The sequence below is a fragment of the Emydura macquarii genome, unplaced genomic scaffold (genome assembly GCF_026122565.2).
Source record: "Emydura macquarii macquarii isolate MOO-44397 ecotype Brisbane River unplaced genomic scaffold, CSIRO-AGI_Emac_v2 contig_201, whole genome shotgun sequence".
Lineage (NCBI taxonomy): Eukaryota > Metazoa > Chordata > Testudines > Chelidae > Emydura > Emydura macquarii.
The window spans coordinates 1,020,547-1,038,699 of record NW_027130338.1 but is presented as its reverse complement, the minus strand read 5'-3'; the positions used below and the strand labels follow the sequence as shown (position 1 = coordinate 1,038,699).

The 18,153-nt window shown below is 47.3% G+C and overlaps 1 protein-coding gene across 1 annotated transcript in view; it reads left to right on the top strand.

Annotated features, from left to right (window-relative positions):
* Window positions 1-248: 248 nt before the first annotated feature.
* The window catches only part of SFRP1 (secreted frizzled related protein 1), a 34,325-nt gene continuing 16,420 nt past the window's right edge, over window positions 249-18,153 (top strand). Inside the window, exons 1-2 of the mRNA XM_067545288.1 lie at window positions 249-1,401; window positions 10,818-10,895. Coding sequence (XP_067401389.1) covers window positions 858-1,401; window positions 10,818-10,895 — 622 coding nt within the window. The 5' untranslated portion in view covers window positions 249-857. The remainder of the gene's footprint in view (window positions 1,402-10,817; window positions 10,896-18,153) is intronic.

Sequence of the window (18,153 nt, the reverse complement as noted above, 5' to 3'; positions counted from 1 at the left end):
AGGCTCGTCATATTTACACAAGTAGCCCCAATGAGCTAACGTGTTTTTAATGTTTGTCTGTCTAATGCTCTGTGTCCTACACAATAGTGATAATTTGGGGAAGACATCAGGAAACTCAGTGCTGGTTTCAAACTGCAAGAACAAGTGGAATGTTCTCAGGGCTGCTGTGCTTTTATGGACAATACTAAATGCAGAACTGCCATATCTTCACCCTTGGCAGCAAAGCAGACTTTGTAAGGAGCAAAAAGTTACAGGGCTTGTGATCTGCAGATTTCACAGCACTCGGAAAGCCTCACAGGCATTTCACTCGCCTGCCCGGAGCTTTAGGGAAATAAGATTTGGTTCATTTGTGAGTCAGCATGTGTGACTTTGACTCTGAAGGTAAAACATGAGTGCTTTCGATTAGCTGGCATCCGTGAAGTTTGCTGTTTTCTGCAGGGAAGATGCAGTTAATGATGTTGTGCAGCTTTGTTTTTTGTTTGAAGGGGAGTTGACCTGTATTTAGCTTATACCAAAACGAGCCTCTGGTAGAGAGATGATTGGCTAATTGAGTCTGTGACTGACACTTGTAAATGAATGCACTAGGGGCAGCTCTGTGCTGATTGGCTGGTGTGTGAGGCTCAGAAACTCTCTCCAACAAGAGCTCTGGCCATTCTCAGTCCTGCTGCCTTCCGACTAGGTGCTCCAGGCACAGTCAGTGGCGAGAGAGGCTGCTTCCTTCACTCTATCACACTCCCAGGCAAACGAAGGAGGGCAGATCTCTGCCTTGCATTGTGAGATTTTCTTTGCCGACCTCCATACCAGACGGGGAAGGGAAGTAGAAAGCTCCTGGAACTTGATTTCATTCAACGCAAAGAATGGCTAGAGTGTGGAGTTCAGGAGGTCCCCGCTGGAACGTAGCTGGGGCTCTTTTGGCCCTGGCAGCTGGACTTTTTGCTTGCAGTAATGCAAATGAATATGACTATGTGAGTTTCCAGTCTGACATCGGCTCGTACCAAAGTGGGCGATTTTACACCAAACCCCCACAGTGCGTGGCCATCCCAGCAGACTTGCGTCTCTGCCACAGTGTGGGCTATGACAAAATGGTCCTGCCCAACCTGCTGGATCACGAGACCATGGCCGAGGTCAAGCAGCAGGCCAGCAGCTGGGTGCCCTTGCTCAACAAGAACTGCCACATTGGCACCCAGGTCTTCCTCTGCTCCCTGTTTGCCCCCGTCTGCCTGGATCGGCCCATCTATCCCTGCCGCTGGCTCTGCGAGGCTGTGCGTGACTCCTGCGAGCCCGTCATGCAGTTCTTTGGCTTCTACTGGCCAGAAATGCTCAAGTGCGACCAGTTCCCTCAGGACGATGTCTGCATTGCGATGACCACTCCCAACGCCACAGAGGCTTCCAAGCCCCAAGGTAAGTCTCCCCAGCTCTGGCCCTGTCAGTTTGAACCTTGAAGACAGTCCCCTGATTTCCCTACCCTCCTAGGAGAGCAGAGGCTGGCCTGAGAGATATGCAGTTCTAGTCCAAAGAAGAATTCCCCACAGAAGCGATAGCAAGAGTCACCTGAACTCTGCTGCAAGGTAGCGGCCACTCCTCCTGCCACAGAGGGGGGACGATCCCTTTAGAACATGCCCCAACTACCAGTTTGCTAGCAACTCTTCACCCTGAGTGCCCCTTCTCTGGAGCAAGCATTCTGCTGAAGTTCCGAATCTTTATTCCACTGCTCAGCGCTAGCAAGATCAGCCTGTAAACAGTGTCCTCAGGGCTGGGCTCCTTCGTTGTGGTTCTGATTCTCTTAGGCTGGAGCCTAGTTTTGGTATCGGGACCTGTTTACCAATATTTCCAGTGATGAGAAGGGGACTACTGCTACCTGTGATCTAACAGACCTTCCCTTGCATGCCTAAGTCTTGAGACAACGTTTTATAGCAACAACACAGGCCACACTTCTAAAAGTGGGATGAACCTACCCTCACCTGAGGAGCCAGTGACAATAAACCAGTCAGGAACATGTTGTATTCCTAGCAGCTGTTTTCCTGATGTTTGAGGCTGGATGGCCTCAGTCATTCCACAAAGCAGCCTCAGTGCAGCAGGTTACATGTATTTTAGAAAAACAGATCATGTTCGTTTCAGGTAAGGGCTATAAACTTGGGTCTGGAGTTTTGTACCAGGCAACTTTTTTGATCAACATTTTTATTCTAAGTTAAACAGACTACCAGGTTGTTTGGACATAGCAGATGCAAATTGCTTGTTGTTTCCTTCTAGTGGACAGCAGGTCTATTTGATACTACATGGCTTGCCTGGACTGGGTTATTCTGACCTTTGGTTTGTTGCTTAATACTTTTAAAAACAAATACACAAACTGGTGTTTAGCTCAACAGTTCTGGATCCTAAAAGTATTTCAAAAGATGGCAGGAAAGAAAATATAAACAAGTGAAGACAAAAGTATTTAAAAAGGGGTTGTGGTTCTCCTTCTGGTGTCTCCAGCTTCATTTGGAAGGGACAGGCTCACTTGGTTTTCCTGAGCTGCTTTGGGAGGGAGTTCTTACCAGCCAGGGGAATAGTGCAGTGCTAAATAATTCCAGTGATTTATACCCTATGTGTGGGGTTCATCTGAAGATAAATTTGCCGTTTGCTATAGCTGCTTAAGTGCAGTTACCTTTGGCAAACAAAGCATTTTGTGTTCTGCTCTGTGCTGAGTGAGAGCCCTTGCCCCAACCCGCCTGGGTTTCTCCTTTCTCTGCTAGTTATATAATATTATGCTACTTTCCCCACCAGAAACTACTGCACAGAATCCTCCAATTATCATTTAATTTCCACTCTGTAGGGCAGGAAATGAACACAATCTGCAATCAAGCAGTAACATCCTTGGAGTGTCTGTAAAAATTAGAGTATGGAGTACTTGTAGAGAGAGACATACAGCTCGATTAACTCTTAGTGCTGAATAGAGCGGGTGGGTGAATGGTTCTTTCTCCCTATCTGTTTACAGCTAGGATCCCAGGCCCCACCAGCAAGGGGGCTGCAGCTTGGGCAAAGACTAAGAGCTCTGGTGCTTTCATTCAGCAGGGAAGGGACTGACCCACTTCTCCATCCCCATCCCAGTGCTGAGGCTTCCCCAGTGTTTCCCATCACCAGCAGCTTCATTGCCAGGAGGGAGGTTGGCTCCTTGGAGAGCAGGGAGCTAGATTGCCCAGCACATCCCTCCTGCCATGAATTAAAACTGCTGACCCCTCAGCTTAACACTAAGTGGAAAAGGGCAGAGTTATACTGTGTATGTTTGGGTTACAAACTTGACTAGGTGGCAATGTGACAAGGAGTGTGGGGGGAGACTCCATCTCCCAGGAGTCTCATGGTGTGGCTGTGCCAGCACAATCTGTCTGTACAGCAGCATTTGGGTATGAAATGCACTGCAAGGTCCAGCCATGGCCAGTAAATCATGGGCGGGGGGGAGCTCAGTCTGCTATCACATCCCCATAGGGAACTCACCCAAAAACGAGGCAAGCTGGCCAGCGCAAGTGAGTTCCAAGATATGCTCAGAATCCCACCTTAGGGTGTGAGTGTGAGGGGCAGGGCATGGGGGAACAGCAGGGATTTGTGGAGCACAGTCTTTGATTTTCTGGGTTTTGTCCCAACTTTATCACTTTAAAAAGTCCTTTATTTTCAAGGAAGGCTATGAAATCATTGTCTTGAAAGGCTATAGCACCTCAGAGCTGCTCTCACATCTTCTGGGAACTTAGGAGGATTTGTTCTATGCCTCCTTGAAATTCCCAGTAAAGTGCTTTCCCCATGTGCAGGATTGTTTTCCACAGTAACCACCATCATTACCAGATTCCCACAACTTTGGGTCAGCCCAGACTAAACACCTCCCAATTTCTTTTTTTAAAATCAGTGTTGTTTTAAAGGCTAGAAAAGATTCTTTCCGAACAACTAGATTCTGCTCAGCTTCCCCGTATAGTTTAATAATGTCCAAATATGTTTTCTGATAAGCATTGGATTTAAAGCTCAGCTGCCTCTCCTGTGCAGTGCTGAAGAGAACTGTTTCTGTCCCTCTCTAAACATTTCTAACATGGTCGTCAACACAGTGTTTAGGTATCATTATGCTATTCACAGTAATCTTAAAGTGACTTCATTACAATTAATGATGCCAACTCAGGTTTCAAGCATGTGAATCTTTCCTTTATGGGGATTGCAGAAAGGATGTAGGCCTGGTCTACATGTAAAAGTTAGGTCAACATAGCTACAGCAGGCAGGAGAGTGAAGAATGTTCACACCCCTGCGTGTTGTGGGTAGGTTGATCCTAGAAGTGGCTAGGTTGATGGAAGAATTAATCTGTTAACCTAGCTACTGCGTCTTGAAGAGGTGGATTACATCCAGTGATGGAAAAGCCCCTTCCATCAGTACAGGAAACTGTAGCGCCATAACAGTGTCACTGTAGCACCGCAGTGTAAACAAGGCCCTCTTTGATCAGCACTTGAGAAACATGCCTATCACAAAAGCTTCAGGGTCCATTCATGGTTCACTTAAAAGCACAAATTAGTAATCAGGGTTGGGCAAGTTGTGCAAAGAAAGTACCAAAGTCTTCAGCTATACCCATGCATCTGCTAAATGCAATTCACAACATTTACTACTGTTCTGTGAACGTTCACGTTTTGTTTATTTTGCATGAAGGTTCCCAGAAAGCAAGAGTCTTTGAACTCTTGTGCAAAAGTGTGTTCATGCGAAAGTTCATGCTGGGTTAGTTCATGAAGCCATCTTCAAATCCCCTTCACTTTCATGGCTCCTGCTTGTAAAGTTGCAGTTGTATATCTGGAGCAAAAACTGCCATGTGCCAGAGCTGGCCAATCATCACACACCAGGGATAACAAATAGCGACTGTTTTTTGACCATGCCATTGCAGTAGACAATCAAAGAGCTTGAGCTAGAGATCAATTTGCAACAATCAGCGGGCTCTATCCTGCTCTGGTATACTTGATATAGCTGCACTGACATCAGCAGAGCAGATTTACAGCATGTAGGGCTGGCCCACAGTCTTTGAGGATAACTTGCAAACAGAGAGAGAGAGGCTCCATTTCTCAGATCCATTATTTACTATGATTTGTTTGCCCCCTTCTATTATAAACAAACTGGAACTTGCAAGTTAATCACAACCACCTCTCTAATCTACAGCAACTCAGAGACCCCTCCCTGGCCAGCGTCTCCTACCCAAACTTTCAGCAGAGAGTTGGACCTTGGACTGACAATCAATAAATGCAGGGTCCTGATCCTGCAGGGTGCTGAGCCTCTGCAAGCCCCTTGCACCTAACACTCCTGCAAATACTGATGGCAGAGCAAGTTGCAGAGTTCCCTCTGAAAGCACTCAGCCTCCCACATGGGCTGATAACGGAGCACCTTGATGACCTGGAGCTGCAGTGTAGCAGCTCACCCCTGATCTTCCCTGCCACCGTGCTGGTGGGCTCCTCTGCTCCTGGGTGTAGTTTTTTTTTTTCCCAAAGAAAAGAAAAATCCAAACTAAACTGGAGCCCCCTTAGATTTCAGGTGCTGGGACTTGTTTCCTGTTGACTTAAATAAGGTCAGAGCCCTGCACTGCTCCCCCCCCATTAATAAAAACGAACTCTTTCAGTATTTTTCCCCATTAACACCTTAGCCCTGGAATTTGATTCCGCCTCTCAAAGAGCTGACCTGCTGAATTCCTTTCTCCTTAAGTACGAGGTGGTAAAGCCTGCAGACCTACACAGGATGCATCAGGGGAGTCACAGATTAATATTGCATTACACATTCCTCTTCCTGCCCTGGAGTAAGGCTGCATGAAAGCCATGTGTTAGAAAATGGTCAGCAGGGAAAAACTAGGGTGGGAACAGGCTGAAGCTATGTTCAGAAATGCCGTCAAATGCAAGAACTAATGTTTCGGCTCCATCACACCTGTTACCAGCTAGAAGATACCCAAGCAAGCCTTTGTCAACCCCCATGATTACTGGGCCTGTGGTGGTGTGAGCTTCCCTGTGTAGCTTGGGAACCCAGGCTAGCATCCCTTTCCCTGCTGATCCAGAGTGTTATTTTAGGCCTGGTCTATACTGCATAGTTAGGTTGATGTAAGCTGCCTTACATCAACATTGTTGTGGAAGTGTCTTCGCTTAAATTTGGCTCCCACTGATACAAGTGCCTCTCTATGCTGATTTAGTAACACCACTTCCCTCTCCTCCTTCCCCCGAGCGGCGTGGAGTCACTGTTGGTGCAGTGTCAGTGTAGACGTCAGAGTTGGGTGTTGTGTTGCTCTCCAGTCCATTCTGGGTCCCCTTTGGGCCCAGTGCAGTGACAGTGGGGCCAGTCGATAGGCTTCAGGGGAAGGCTCATTCCTGTCACTAAAAACAGTCATGGGCAGCACTGTTCAAAGTCTCACAGCTCTCACGAGCTCCCAGCGAGGACTCCAGTCCCCTTTGCCCTTGAAGTGCATGCTTCCTTCATATGGCACCCTGGGGTTAAGAGACACAGCTCATGGGAATCCTGCTTACCCTGAAATTGGTCCAGATAACAAGTTGTTTCACCTGAGTCCCACAGGAATTGTGGGGGCGCAGTCAGGGAATCTGCCTTGCCCCATAGTGTCCACATGAGCCATTCCTGGGAGCCAGACAAGCACCAGCTTCTGACTATGTATGGTCAGTACAGAAATCTCCATTGCCTTTCTCCCCCCTTGCAGCTGAGGATCTCAAAGTGCTGTTAACACTCACATGTAAATCCCCAGGCCATACCTTCCAGTCAGGTAACTGTTACTAACCCGAGGGGAGCTGGTGACGACTTATCCAGGCTCACACGGGGGCCAGTGGGACTCGGATCTCTGGCTGCTCTTATCTCTGTGATGAGGAGATACACTTGTTGCTGGCCCCCATGTGCATTTCTCTGGGGGTTGCAATATCAGTTGGTAACCATATGACAGCACATCCTGTGCCTCAGCCTGCACCTCTCAGGCTGCTGCCTCTGCCCTCTCACTAGGGTCCTGAAATGCTGGCAGATGAACTCAAGCTGGGTTGCTGTAGACGAGGTGTGTCGATCTTCTCCCCTGGATATGAGAGAGTCATTTCCATTACCCTGACTAGGAGACGGATGTGCACAGCGTGAGGAGATTCAGCCCCCAAGTGTGGACTCGAGAAAGAGCTGTGCTTTCTCTTCTCTCTCATTAGGAAACACCACTGGGGCTCTTTGTCTTAGCACTGGTGGAGTCAGGGCTGGGAAGCATGGGACAGCCACAGGCAGGCAGAAAGGTGTGTGTGTGTTTAATCTTGATTTGGCTGCTCTCTGTCATGCCTTGCAGCATTGGGATCTCCTAGTCCTTGCTCTGCATCCTGCCACGCAGGGAAGCTCATGCAGATCTACGAATCGCATCTCAGACGGGAAGATGAAAGGGATGTTCCTCAAAGCCTTTGATTCCCAGGAGGCGTGCTGGGTGCTGCTTTGCCTTTAGATGGCAACGTTTTCCTAGGAAGAACCACGTGGCTAGTGTGACACTGTGATAAACCCCTGTGGGGAAGATGAGATCAGCATTTAGCTCATAAATAGGCTTGACAGAATTCGATTAAAAAAAAAAAATTAATGGATAATATCAATGTTTATTTTGAACATTTTTTATCATTTAAATGTTCACAGTTGTGGGACATTCTGTGGGGGTGTCAGACAATAATTATTTATTGACAGCAAATGTTGAGATTCAAAAAGCTTTATAACCATTAAAATATAAATTATCAACATCATATGTCAAAATGTGCCAAGTAAATAGCCTTAAATCAAATTCTGGTTAAGTTCTCAAGCAGCATTTTCCTTACTGTGCCTATCTGTGAAGTTCGATTAGTATCGATGGAAACATTTGTGGTTAGTGTGTCCATGTGCAGTGAAATCAATGTTTAGTGACACTCACTGATAAATCTAATCCTTCCAAGCCTGATGGCTCCCCACAACACCTGCCCTTCTAGCCAGAGAGAACAACAGCTACTCTCTGGGCTTTCCCATGTCAGACTGGACCTCAGCAGTTCCACACTTGTGTGGGCACACTGCCAAGTAACTCCTGGAGCCCCTGAATGAGTGGAAAGCACCCTGCATTCTCTCTCAACCAGCAGTAGTTTTAGGAAGGGTTCCGGGACACTGCTGCTATTATTTATGCCTCACACTTACCGTCAACAGGTCTCAAAGCACTTTACAAAGGAAATCAGTATCATTAGCCCCATTTTACAGATGGGGAAACTGAGGCACAGAGCTGGGAAATGAGTTGCTCAGGTCACTGGTGAAGCTGGGAATAGAATCTAGGTCTCCTGAGTCCTCAGTCACAAAACCATCCTTCTTCTTACACCTCACTTAACATGGGATCTGTCAGTTTCTCCTGAGTCCTCCTGAGTCCTCAGTCACAAAACCATCCTTCTTCTTACACCTCACTTAACATGGGATCTGTCAGTTTCTTTATTCAATAATCTTGAAGGTCGCTGAGGAGGTTTGCCCATCCTGCTGCCCTTAAGAGCCAGGGGGAAAGCCATCCCCTCAGAGATTCACAGATTCCAACTCCAGAAGGGACCACTGTGATCATCTAGTCTGACCTCCTGTATACTACAGGCCGGAGAACTGCCCACAAATAATTCCTAGAGCAGATCTTTTAGAAAAACATCCCATCTTGATTTAAACCTTGTCACTTATGGAGAATCCACCACAACCCTCAGTAAGTTGTTCCAATAGTTAATTATTCTCACTGTACATTGTATCAAGCAGATGTGTCACTGCCTTATATTCACTGAGCATCTTTCTCTCCTGTGAGAAATAACCCTCAAGTTTGCTGGAACAAGAATAGAAGCAATGTCTCCCTTTTCAATAAATTTATCCTTCAGTAGCATAAATCTGTGCTTCTGGGTGGTCTCAGCCACGTCTACAGAGAGCTCGATGCAGGGGCCTGGAAACAGGATTGTAGTTCAGTGCCTGACTTTGGGCACAATGTAATCTCTTCATAGGTGAATCTTAGTAAAATGACTTGGGCTGGCCTATCCTCTCCTAATAGCCCCCTGCTGCAATCCAGTACTAAGCTAAGGCTTAGAGTGAGGAATGGGAGGGAAGCCTGCCTTGCTGCTGCCCAGGCTGTACTTGTTCTGGGGATAAACTCCATCCTTAGGGCTGTCAAACCACATGCCCCCTCTAAATATGTAGATGTGTATTCCCCCCTCTGCTGCTGTGGGAATTCCTGCTGTAGTTCATGCCGTGCATGCTCTGCACACACCAGTCCACCGTGACAGAGGAGTTCTGCAGTGTTAGTTCAGGATTTTACTCGGCTGAGCCAAGGTCCCCTGTTGGGGCTGTGGTGAGCTCCCTGTCATGTGTGACAATGCCCCTTTCCTCCATTAACTGGAAGCGTTGGAGCACTTCACATCAGCTTCAGATCTGGCCCCAGAATTGCCTCTCCCTGCCAGTGCTGGCCTTTCCAGTTTGGCAGCTGCCTTCCCCTATTTGCTCCCCACCTTGCCCAGCCTCAAGGTGCCTCATGGTGCTCAAAGCCAGGCTGCAGTTCTGTGCATGTATTTGTTGTGTGCAACGTATTGCTGTTAGCCCAGCCCTGGAGGGGGTGTCAGGCAATTTCCTTGTGCCCCTGTTGTAGCAGAGACGTCCAAGTACAGTCAGACCTTTAGGAGCAGGAGCAGCGACAAGTGTCTCAATAGCAAAGCTGTGGGATTTTGAGGGTGGGAAGGGGCAGAAAAGCACCATTGCAACCCAGAGTCAGTTTATAACCAGGAGGGACAGTGTGGTGTAAAAGGAGAAATGATTTATTCCATGATTCACTTCAATACTTCTTAAATAAAAAAGCCCTTCTGCATGTGGGAATTCCTGACACATGCTCAGTGGGGAGAGACTGTCCCTCTGGCCTCCAGGGCCATCACGGCGGGTGAAATGGCGCTAAAACCTTCCCGATTCTTAGAGATCTTGTGTGATACACAGCCCCCCCTCCTACACACACATTGTGGCTAGTGGTGAAGGGAGTTTGTTTGCTTGGAGGGGAGGAGATTGAATTGAATCACACTGAGAAATTTCTCCTCAAAGCCTTTGGAATGTAGGACAAATGCAATATGACCAATAACAGATAAAAGCCTCTATCCTTTGAATCTAAACAAACCTCTAACTCAATAAAAAAAATTGTACAAATTTGTGTAACCCTATAAGTCTCACATTGGGCTGCCAGAAATGTTGTGTTAATTTAGATGGAATAAATTAATAAATTTCCAGTTCTATATCTTCTGTTTTTACCAGGCATGATTTCACCATGCTTCTTGAATTACATCCGTATGCCCTTTTGGTTTAATCACAAGGGTGGTAGTTTTGGCCCGTTCACAGAGCAGTGTCTTGCAGCACTCACTCCCTGCCTGCAGCCTACACCTTTAGCCTTCAGCTCTATTGTCAAGAAAATACTAGAAAATTAGGTCGGTTTAACTATGTCGCTCAGGGATGTGAAAAATCCACACCCATGAACGACGTAGTTGACCTAGCTACCACTTCTTGGGAAGGTGGATTCCCTACGCTGACAGGAGAAGCATAAGGAGTGTTTCTGCTATAGTGGTTTACGTGTAGACCAGCCCTTACAGAATGTTAACACATGTTCCTTTATCTTCGCACCAAGCCAGGCTCCTCATCCATCTACAAGCAGCTTCTTTAGGCCTTCCCATGGACTTAAGGCAGGAAAATATTTCCCAGGCCTCCAACTCCTCAACCAGGCTAGGCCACTGGTCCAGCACGTCATAGGATGGATGGGAACTGGTCTGACCACTAACCAGATTTGAGTGTGTTCTGTACTGATACTTTGTCTCCTCTCTTGCTAGGAACAGCTGTGTGTCCTCCTTGTGACAACGAGATGAAGTCGGATGCCATCATTGAACACCTGTGTGCCAGTGAATTCGGTAAGAAAACATTCTGGCCTTTTCAGTTTCAAATGTACACAAGGGAGGAGAAACGTGATGTCGTGCGGTGTCCCATGTCCACAGCCCCCTCTCCCTAGGCTGCTCTGCTGGCTGATGGCAGGTTCCTGTCTTGGTTAGGGAGTGCCATGGTGCAGTAATTTTGGTGAAGGAAGAGCAGCTCCTTCCTAGCATGTGCAGAGCACTGCTTGGCTGCTGAAGAGCCACTGTGCTTTGCCTTTTATTTCTGGTGTATGCTTTAAAAACAAGTTTGGATCCACCCCACTGAGCCAGCAGGTGCTCATCTGGAAGTTTCACAAGGGCTGCCACTGCTGTTCAGCTCAGGCTGGTTATCAGCCTGGGAAGTGCATTGCTCACAAAGTGTATTTGCTGCTGGAGCAGCATGGAGCAGAGTCTAGATTGCTTCCTCTGAGCTATGCAGAAGACCGCAACTGCATCCAGGAGCAGAGCCTGACCCTGCATGTGTCCTGTGCTCCACGTCCTCATTTACCCCAGTGCCAAGTGGTCCTGACCTGGAACGTACCCTCACGTAGTGGTGGGTATGGCGACTCCCGTAGCAGGGCAGTGGGGAATAGGCTCCAGGGATGCATGCCCACCAGGCTCAGGCAGCTGCAGTGTCCCCAGTCAGGGCTCCCTCAGGCACGTTGGTGGCAAGTTTTTCTAGTCTAGTCAGTGAATGTGCCCCTAGATGTCACTGTTGTGCCGTGGGAGGCTGAGAGGGGAGCGGAGAGATCAGGAGGCTAATGTGAGGGCACACAGGGAGGGATGCAAATCTCAGGCGTTCACAGTTTCTGAGCCCTTGAGTTTCTGAGTGACTCAGGCTGAGCCACACAGGGACGCTGCTGGTAAGGTGGCGCAGTGGGAAGTGGAAGGGTGCACTCCTGGCTCATGGATCCCCATACCCATGACGACTCCTAGTGCAGCCCTGTTTTGGGGCTGTGATTATGAAGAGGGGAAACTCACTTACTCCCGTTTTAGCATAAAGAGCTGGGCAAAGGGGGAGAACTCAGATTCCCCTGTGGTGCTTTGCCATTCTCTATCCTGCACAGAGGGCCCTGTGCTTATTCATCTAAAACAACACATTTATTTCTGCAGCATCCTCCACCCCCAGCAGTTACATGCAGTTCCAGGGGCTGTCTCACCTAAGCAGAGGCCAGGACTAATTGCTCCCTTCCCCTCTCTGCAAGCCTGGGTCTCCCCAAGGTTACTTCTCCTGGGCAGACGGATCGAAGGCCTCTCCGGGAGGGGACCCAGGCTATTGCAGGTCAGCATCCTCCCCACTACCAGGGGCTGACAAGCCCCACTCTTCACCCAGTGGACCCCACTTGGAGCATTTCATGGCCTTGCCTCCAGCATGGGTCCGCTGTGCAGAAATGGGGCAGCCCCTCCTGGATAATGCATCCTCACCCCATGAATGCTGCACTGCGCAGCAAGTGAGGAGACCCCACTGAGCATCTGCGTCAGTTGCAGGGAGAGAAGGGGATTTGGGGTCACTTGCTGTAAAGATTGTTAGGAGCTCAATGGTTAACTTGATTTTCCTGGCACCTTGGCCTTAAGAGTTGGAGACTCCACTTGTGACCCAAGCAAACACCCTGATAATTTATTAGACCTACCTATGGTTTTGCCAGAAGAAAGGAGGTGTCCACACCTCCTGTGCCCCATGCCTCTTCACCAGGAAATGTGGGTAGTGAGTCAGCAAAGAAACTTGCAAGCAGCAGCTAATAAACCGAGATTGAGATGAAAATGGAGCAGAGGCTTCTACCCACACAAACGTGCACTTCATGTCTGAGTACAAGGGACGGCTATATGCACTGTCTCAAGGCAACAGTGTGTGCACTTAATGGGACAGTGTAGCATCTAGAAACCTACTTCACTCAGACCAAAAATAAAACCATATCAACATAGGAGGAAGAGCTGTTCCTCTGAAGTGGAATTGGCAGACTCAGAACAACTGTTTCTCATTGTTGCTGAAAGTCCCTGCAATCCACATAACATCCACAGATACTTGAATGTGAGGAATGAACCGTTATGGTATCTCCATGGTGGGCAGACACTGGGAAGGGAAATAAACATTTAACCACACGCTTGTCATCAGTGTCTTGTTCTGAATATTCTTCCCAAGTGCTGGGACTGTTACACAACACACGAGAGAAGCCAAACCAGAAGAATTCAGGCCTTTAGTGGAGCAGCCCAGGACATTAAATCATCCATATGGCAGTCTGATTATTGAGAAACTGTTGCAACAGAGTCCATGGGGCGGAAATATTCCTTTGGAGACAATTCTCTGGGCCAGACGACTTGCCTGGCCACAGGGGCAACCTCCTTTCAGGTTTTATAGTGTTTGTAGGGAGATGAAGCATTTGGGCTAAATTTAGAACAGACTGAACTGCTTCCCATCTCTCTGACTAAACTGAAATCTCTGCCAAGCCCAGGCTCCCCTGCTTTGCTCTCTGTCCCACTTTCTCCCTCACGCTTGTGGATGGCAGGCCCTGGGCATTCCTGGCAGGTTCCCCACAGCGCTGCTGCTGGACCAAACGTGGCCCAACAAAGGGTTGGTTGTCTGGATACGCTGGGACGAATAGCCACCCATGAGCCAGAGCAACCCAGAGAGCAGCTACAGCCATTTTTGTAAGGGATTGTGGTGGGCCCCATTGGGGCAGAGTCGTAGGAGGGTATAGCTCATGTGTGGGGACGGGACTCACAGGGAGACAGAGCTAGCAACGGCTTTGTTTAGAGGGGAATTTTCCCCTGCTAGGCGTTTTCTCTAGACAGGCTTTCATTCCCAAGGGCTGTACCCCCAGCAGAGGAACCCACTGGTACAACTGGATTTGGGAGGGTGTGTTTGAAAGGTGCATTTCTGTATGATTTGCATTAAATAACACTTCAGTCCAGAATGGCTGTAGCGCGGCTGCTGCCCAATTTACTTAACCTAAATAGGCATTTAGTCTCAGAGGGTACATCTACATGGCAGTTAGACACCCATGGCTGGTCTGTGCTGGGCCAGCTGACTCGGCCACACAGAGCTTGGGCTAAGGAGCTGTTTAATTGCAATGAACACATTCGGGCGTGGGCTGGAGCCCAGGCTCTAGGACTCTGCGAGGCGGAATGATTCCAGAGCTCAGGCTTCCGCTGAAGTCTACACTGCAGTTAAACAGCTGCTTTCCCTGAACCCCATGAGCACGGGCCAACTGCGGGTGTCTAACCCGAGGGCTCATTCCCCAACAAAATATTCCTATTGGCTCTACTCATAAATTATTCTGGGGCATAAAATATATGAATCACTTGGGAGTGGTGGGGGGAGTCCCTCTCAAACAATGTAGATCTAGAAACCTGGGGTTAGTGAGATTTGCCAACACTGTTAAAATCTACCTAGAGTCCATTGCCCATTGGCAATGCCTGCATATGCACATCAATAGAAATATGATTTTTAAAAATTTGTATGATCAGAACCAGAGTTTTAGCATCTTCAGATCAATGTAAGACCCTGAAGTTTTACTGTGATTTGACTGATCTTGAATTCCTGATGTTCTCATGGTCCCTGAGCGTTTGGAGTTCAATAACTAGATCTGTAAACCCATAGCTGCAGGATAATATAGGTCCTGGCACTCATTTTATTTGGCCTGAACTTTTCATAGACTGGACTATTATGGAAATACATGTGCTAAGTCTGGACATTTAAAAAAAATAATGTTTTCCATTAATTTTTGAAGAAAAATGCAAAACCAAAGCAATGAACCAAATATTTAAATGAATAAAACAATCATTATTGCACCACCAAACATACATGTCAACTGCTTTATACTTCTAACTTCTTTGTTAGTTCCAGATACAGGAAAGGGGCATAGGGTCAGTGTATATTGGTTGCAAATGTAATCTACAGGAAAGTTGTTTTAGCAATGACATCACACAGGCGCTCTGTTACATCATAACAGCCTGAATGCATCCACCAGATACTAGTACATTTCTTCATGTTGTCATTGATTTATTTTTCTCTCCCAAACCTGGATTGGATCGTTTTTTCAGCCATTCCAAACAACTTGGAAGTCATTCTTTGTTTCCCAAACCAGCATGACTCTGAGGTATATCTGTATTTTTGAACAAGTGCTGAAGCTGTTGCAAGTTCTGAAGTTCACCCCACTCCTCTCTTTTCCCAATGCCTCTTTCCTTTCAGATCTTTTCTTCTGTTTGAAAACAAAATGCTCTCCCTATTCTGGAAAAGTCTAAAATAAGATGATCAGCACTTGGCTGGTGTCTGTTGTGGGTGAGTTTCCTGCTCCTGCCTGGTGGCTGGTGAATCTAAGTGACAATGGGAAGGTGGCCATGTCTTTGATATCCTGTTGTGACCTAGTTCCTTTCTGGACACAGACTCTCTTTTCCCACCTCTGTGATTAGTGATGCAGCACCTGCTGCTGTTTTCCTCTCTCCATTAGGCGGAAGGCCTGAGGTGGGTTAATAATGCTGCTTCTACGTGTGCCCAGTCAGGAGCGTGGGAATAACCCTGATGTACTAACTGCTTGGTTAGTTCAAGGGGCCTGCACATGTGGTGGCAGGCAGCGTGTTCCATTTATACCAGGGGCAGATGGAATTCTGTGAACACCTGCCATGATTTCATGCCATCACGTGTCTTGCTCCCTTGTACATGTGGCAGGGAGGTCTAGGCAGCAGAACTCTGGCTCCACTCTGGTCACCCTTGCATGAAAGAGGATCAGCAGCAGGTGAAGCTAATCCACCTGTCGTCTTTATCCATCCTGCCATCCATTTCCACGGCTTGTCTTTGTCTTGACCAACAAATGTCTTTTGTTTAAGTCATTGACTTGTAATGCTAGGGAGCTGGTAGTGGCGGGTCAATGGGCTAGCAGACCACCCAGCCAGGCTTTCTGGGTTGCCACTTTCTACTTTGACAAAAGTCTTGTTTATGTCAATAAAGATTTGCCAGGCAAGTGAAGGTGACACAAAGGCAGGATTCTGATTTGCAGCAGGCAATTGATTTCAACACTTCCCATGGCACCAGAAGGAAGCACCTTAGAAGCTGATGGCTCCTGCTTTAGCTGCCCAGTTTAAAACAGCACATTATCCTGTTACCAGTTGCCCCTCCAGAGGATGAAGGCTATAGGTGGAGCTGGGAATGTTCAGAAGTGTCTAGAGCCCAGTAGCACCATCACTTCTATCTATAATGTCTTTATCCATCTATCCAATCCTTCTTTTTAGTCCTACCATGTGTAAAGCACCTTCTTAGCTGTTCATAGAGGTTTCCCCATTCATCTCCAGAGAAAGTCTTAGGAGCACAAGTCATTTTTTCAGTGAATAGCTCTGATGTTCTTGATTCTGTTCCTCCCCATCCCTCGAACTGTGTAAGTCCATTTCGTCTCTCCCCACAGATGTTCCTGGTATTTATCTAACACCTTCAGTGCACTTGGCAAGCAGCACCATTTAGAAACAGTAAATCTTACCTGTTGCTTTAACAGAGAAGAAAGGGGCAGGAGGACTGTCAGCACATTTCAGATCCTGCCCTGGGAGTCTGCCCCAACCTGTTAAGAGCAACTAATTAAGGATGCATTAGCTTTTGGAAAGTTCCTCAAAGGGCTGTGGATTTTTCTTGAGATCTTTGTTTAGTCTTTGAGGGATACTGTCACATGGGTGATTTGTCAAGGAGAACTGTTTATCTGGCACTAAAATAAACTCCAAGCTGTTCAGACTAAGATTTCTCGTGAATTTCCACCAAGGTAAACACTGGTAACTGGCAGGTTGAAGATTCTCTATCAAAGCCAGACACATACAATAAATGTTTAAACTAAAGCTTGCTATAAAGGGCAGCTGTCACTGGGTCCATCACACCTCTCTGCTCTCTACTGCCTTTTCCCATTCATTCTTATAATCATAGCTTCCATTTCTAAAGCTTTGTCTACATCCCAATGGCAAGTTACAGACTAGACTTAAGCATCATCTCACCCACTGTTGAAATGCAGTCATGTTTGGGGTGGGAAGTAGCAACTATTTAACGGCCCACGGCCACAGTATGCAGATATTTAGGACATGGAGTGAAAAACGCTGTATCCATTTGAAGCCACTGGAGGAATCTTCGTGATACAGATAGTAATTTCCAGAGTCAGGACATTGGAGTTAACACCCTAAGGCTTGGGAAAAGCTATTGGTAAGAGATGGAGCCTTGAATGATTCTTCCAGCCCTTTAAACAAATGTGAGACATGGTTTTCTTAAAACCTATGATGATGATTTTTATTATTATTATTATTATTATTATTATGATAGCATCTAAAAACCCATATCAGACATCACAGCCCCATTGTTACAAACCTTGTACAAGCAACCTATGCAGTGCCCTGCCCTGTCCCGGCCAGCTCACAGTTTCTATGTAAAATGATAACATTTTTGTTATACAGCCACACACAGCTTTGAAAGACACCAGGTAAAGATTCAGGTTGTTTGAAGTGGCCCATGGGATCAGTGCCCCAACAGCAGTCACTGCACCTTGCAATGCACTTTCCCCCTTACCACCTGCTAAGAAGGGCATGTGGTCCTAACCGCAGCAATTGTGTTAAGGACAAAGGGACGTTTTTAACCTTCACATGGTGGCAGTTTAGCAGGATGATAGCATGGCAATGGGGTGTTCTGTGTTTGGGAACAGCTGCTAATGTTCCATCTGAGCCTGGAAAGGAATGCCAGCTCTGGGAACAGGTGTCACGTGAACACTGATGTGTTACAGATGTTTGTGGCTGGGATAGTACTGTCCTGGCTTTCCCATTGCGGGAAGGAGAGTCGGACCCTATCATTGTGTAACCAAGAGCAAAGGCAGAGGCTGCCATTACCTGGATATTCACTTCCAGGACCCTGCAAGGAGCTGGTTGGTGTGTGCTGTGCTGCACTGCACTCAGAGGGCCTGTTCCCAGGAGTTGAGCAGGCCTGGAGATCCAGAGCTGCCAGCTGAGTAGGCAGGTACTGAGCACGCAATGGCCTGTGAGTCAAAGTCAGTGGTTCATAAACATTGCAATGCAGGCATTAAAATTGTTGATTTGCCACAGGACCAGTGTGCTTTGATGTGATGGAAATCATTCTGGGGAAACCAGACATTGCTTTTTGCAGAGGAGCTCAGTTCAGAATGGTGTGCGGGCATGTGCGTGGTTTTCCAAATTTGGCATAAGTGACTGTTTCTAATGGTCCAAACTCTGCTCAGTTCACACCCCTGAATCCAATTAAATCACAGTGGCTGCATGGGAGAATGAA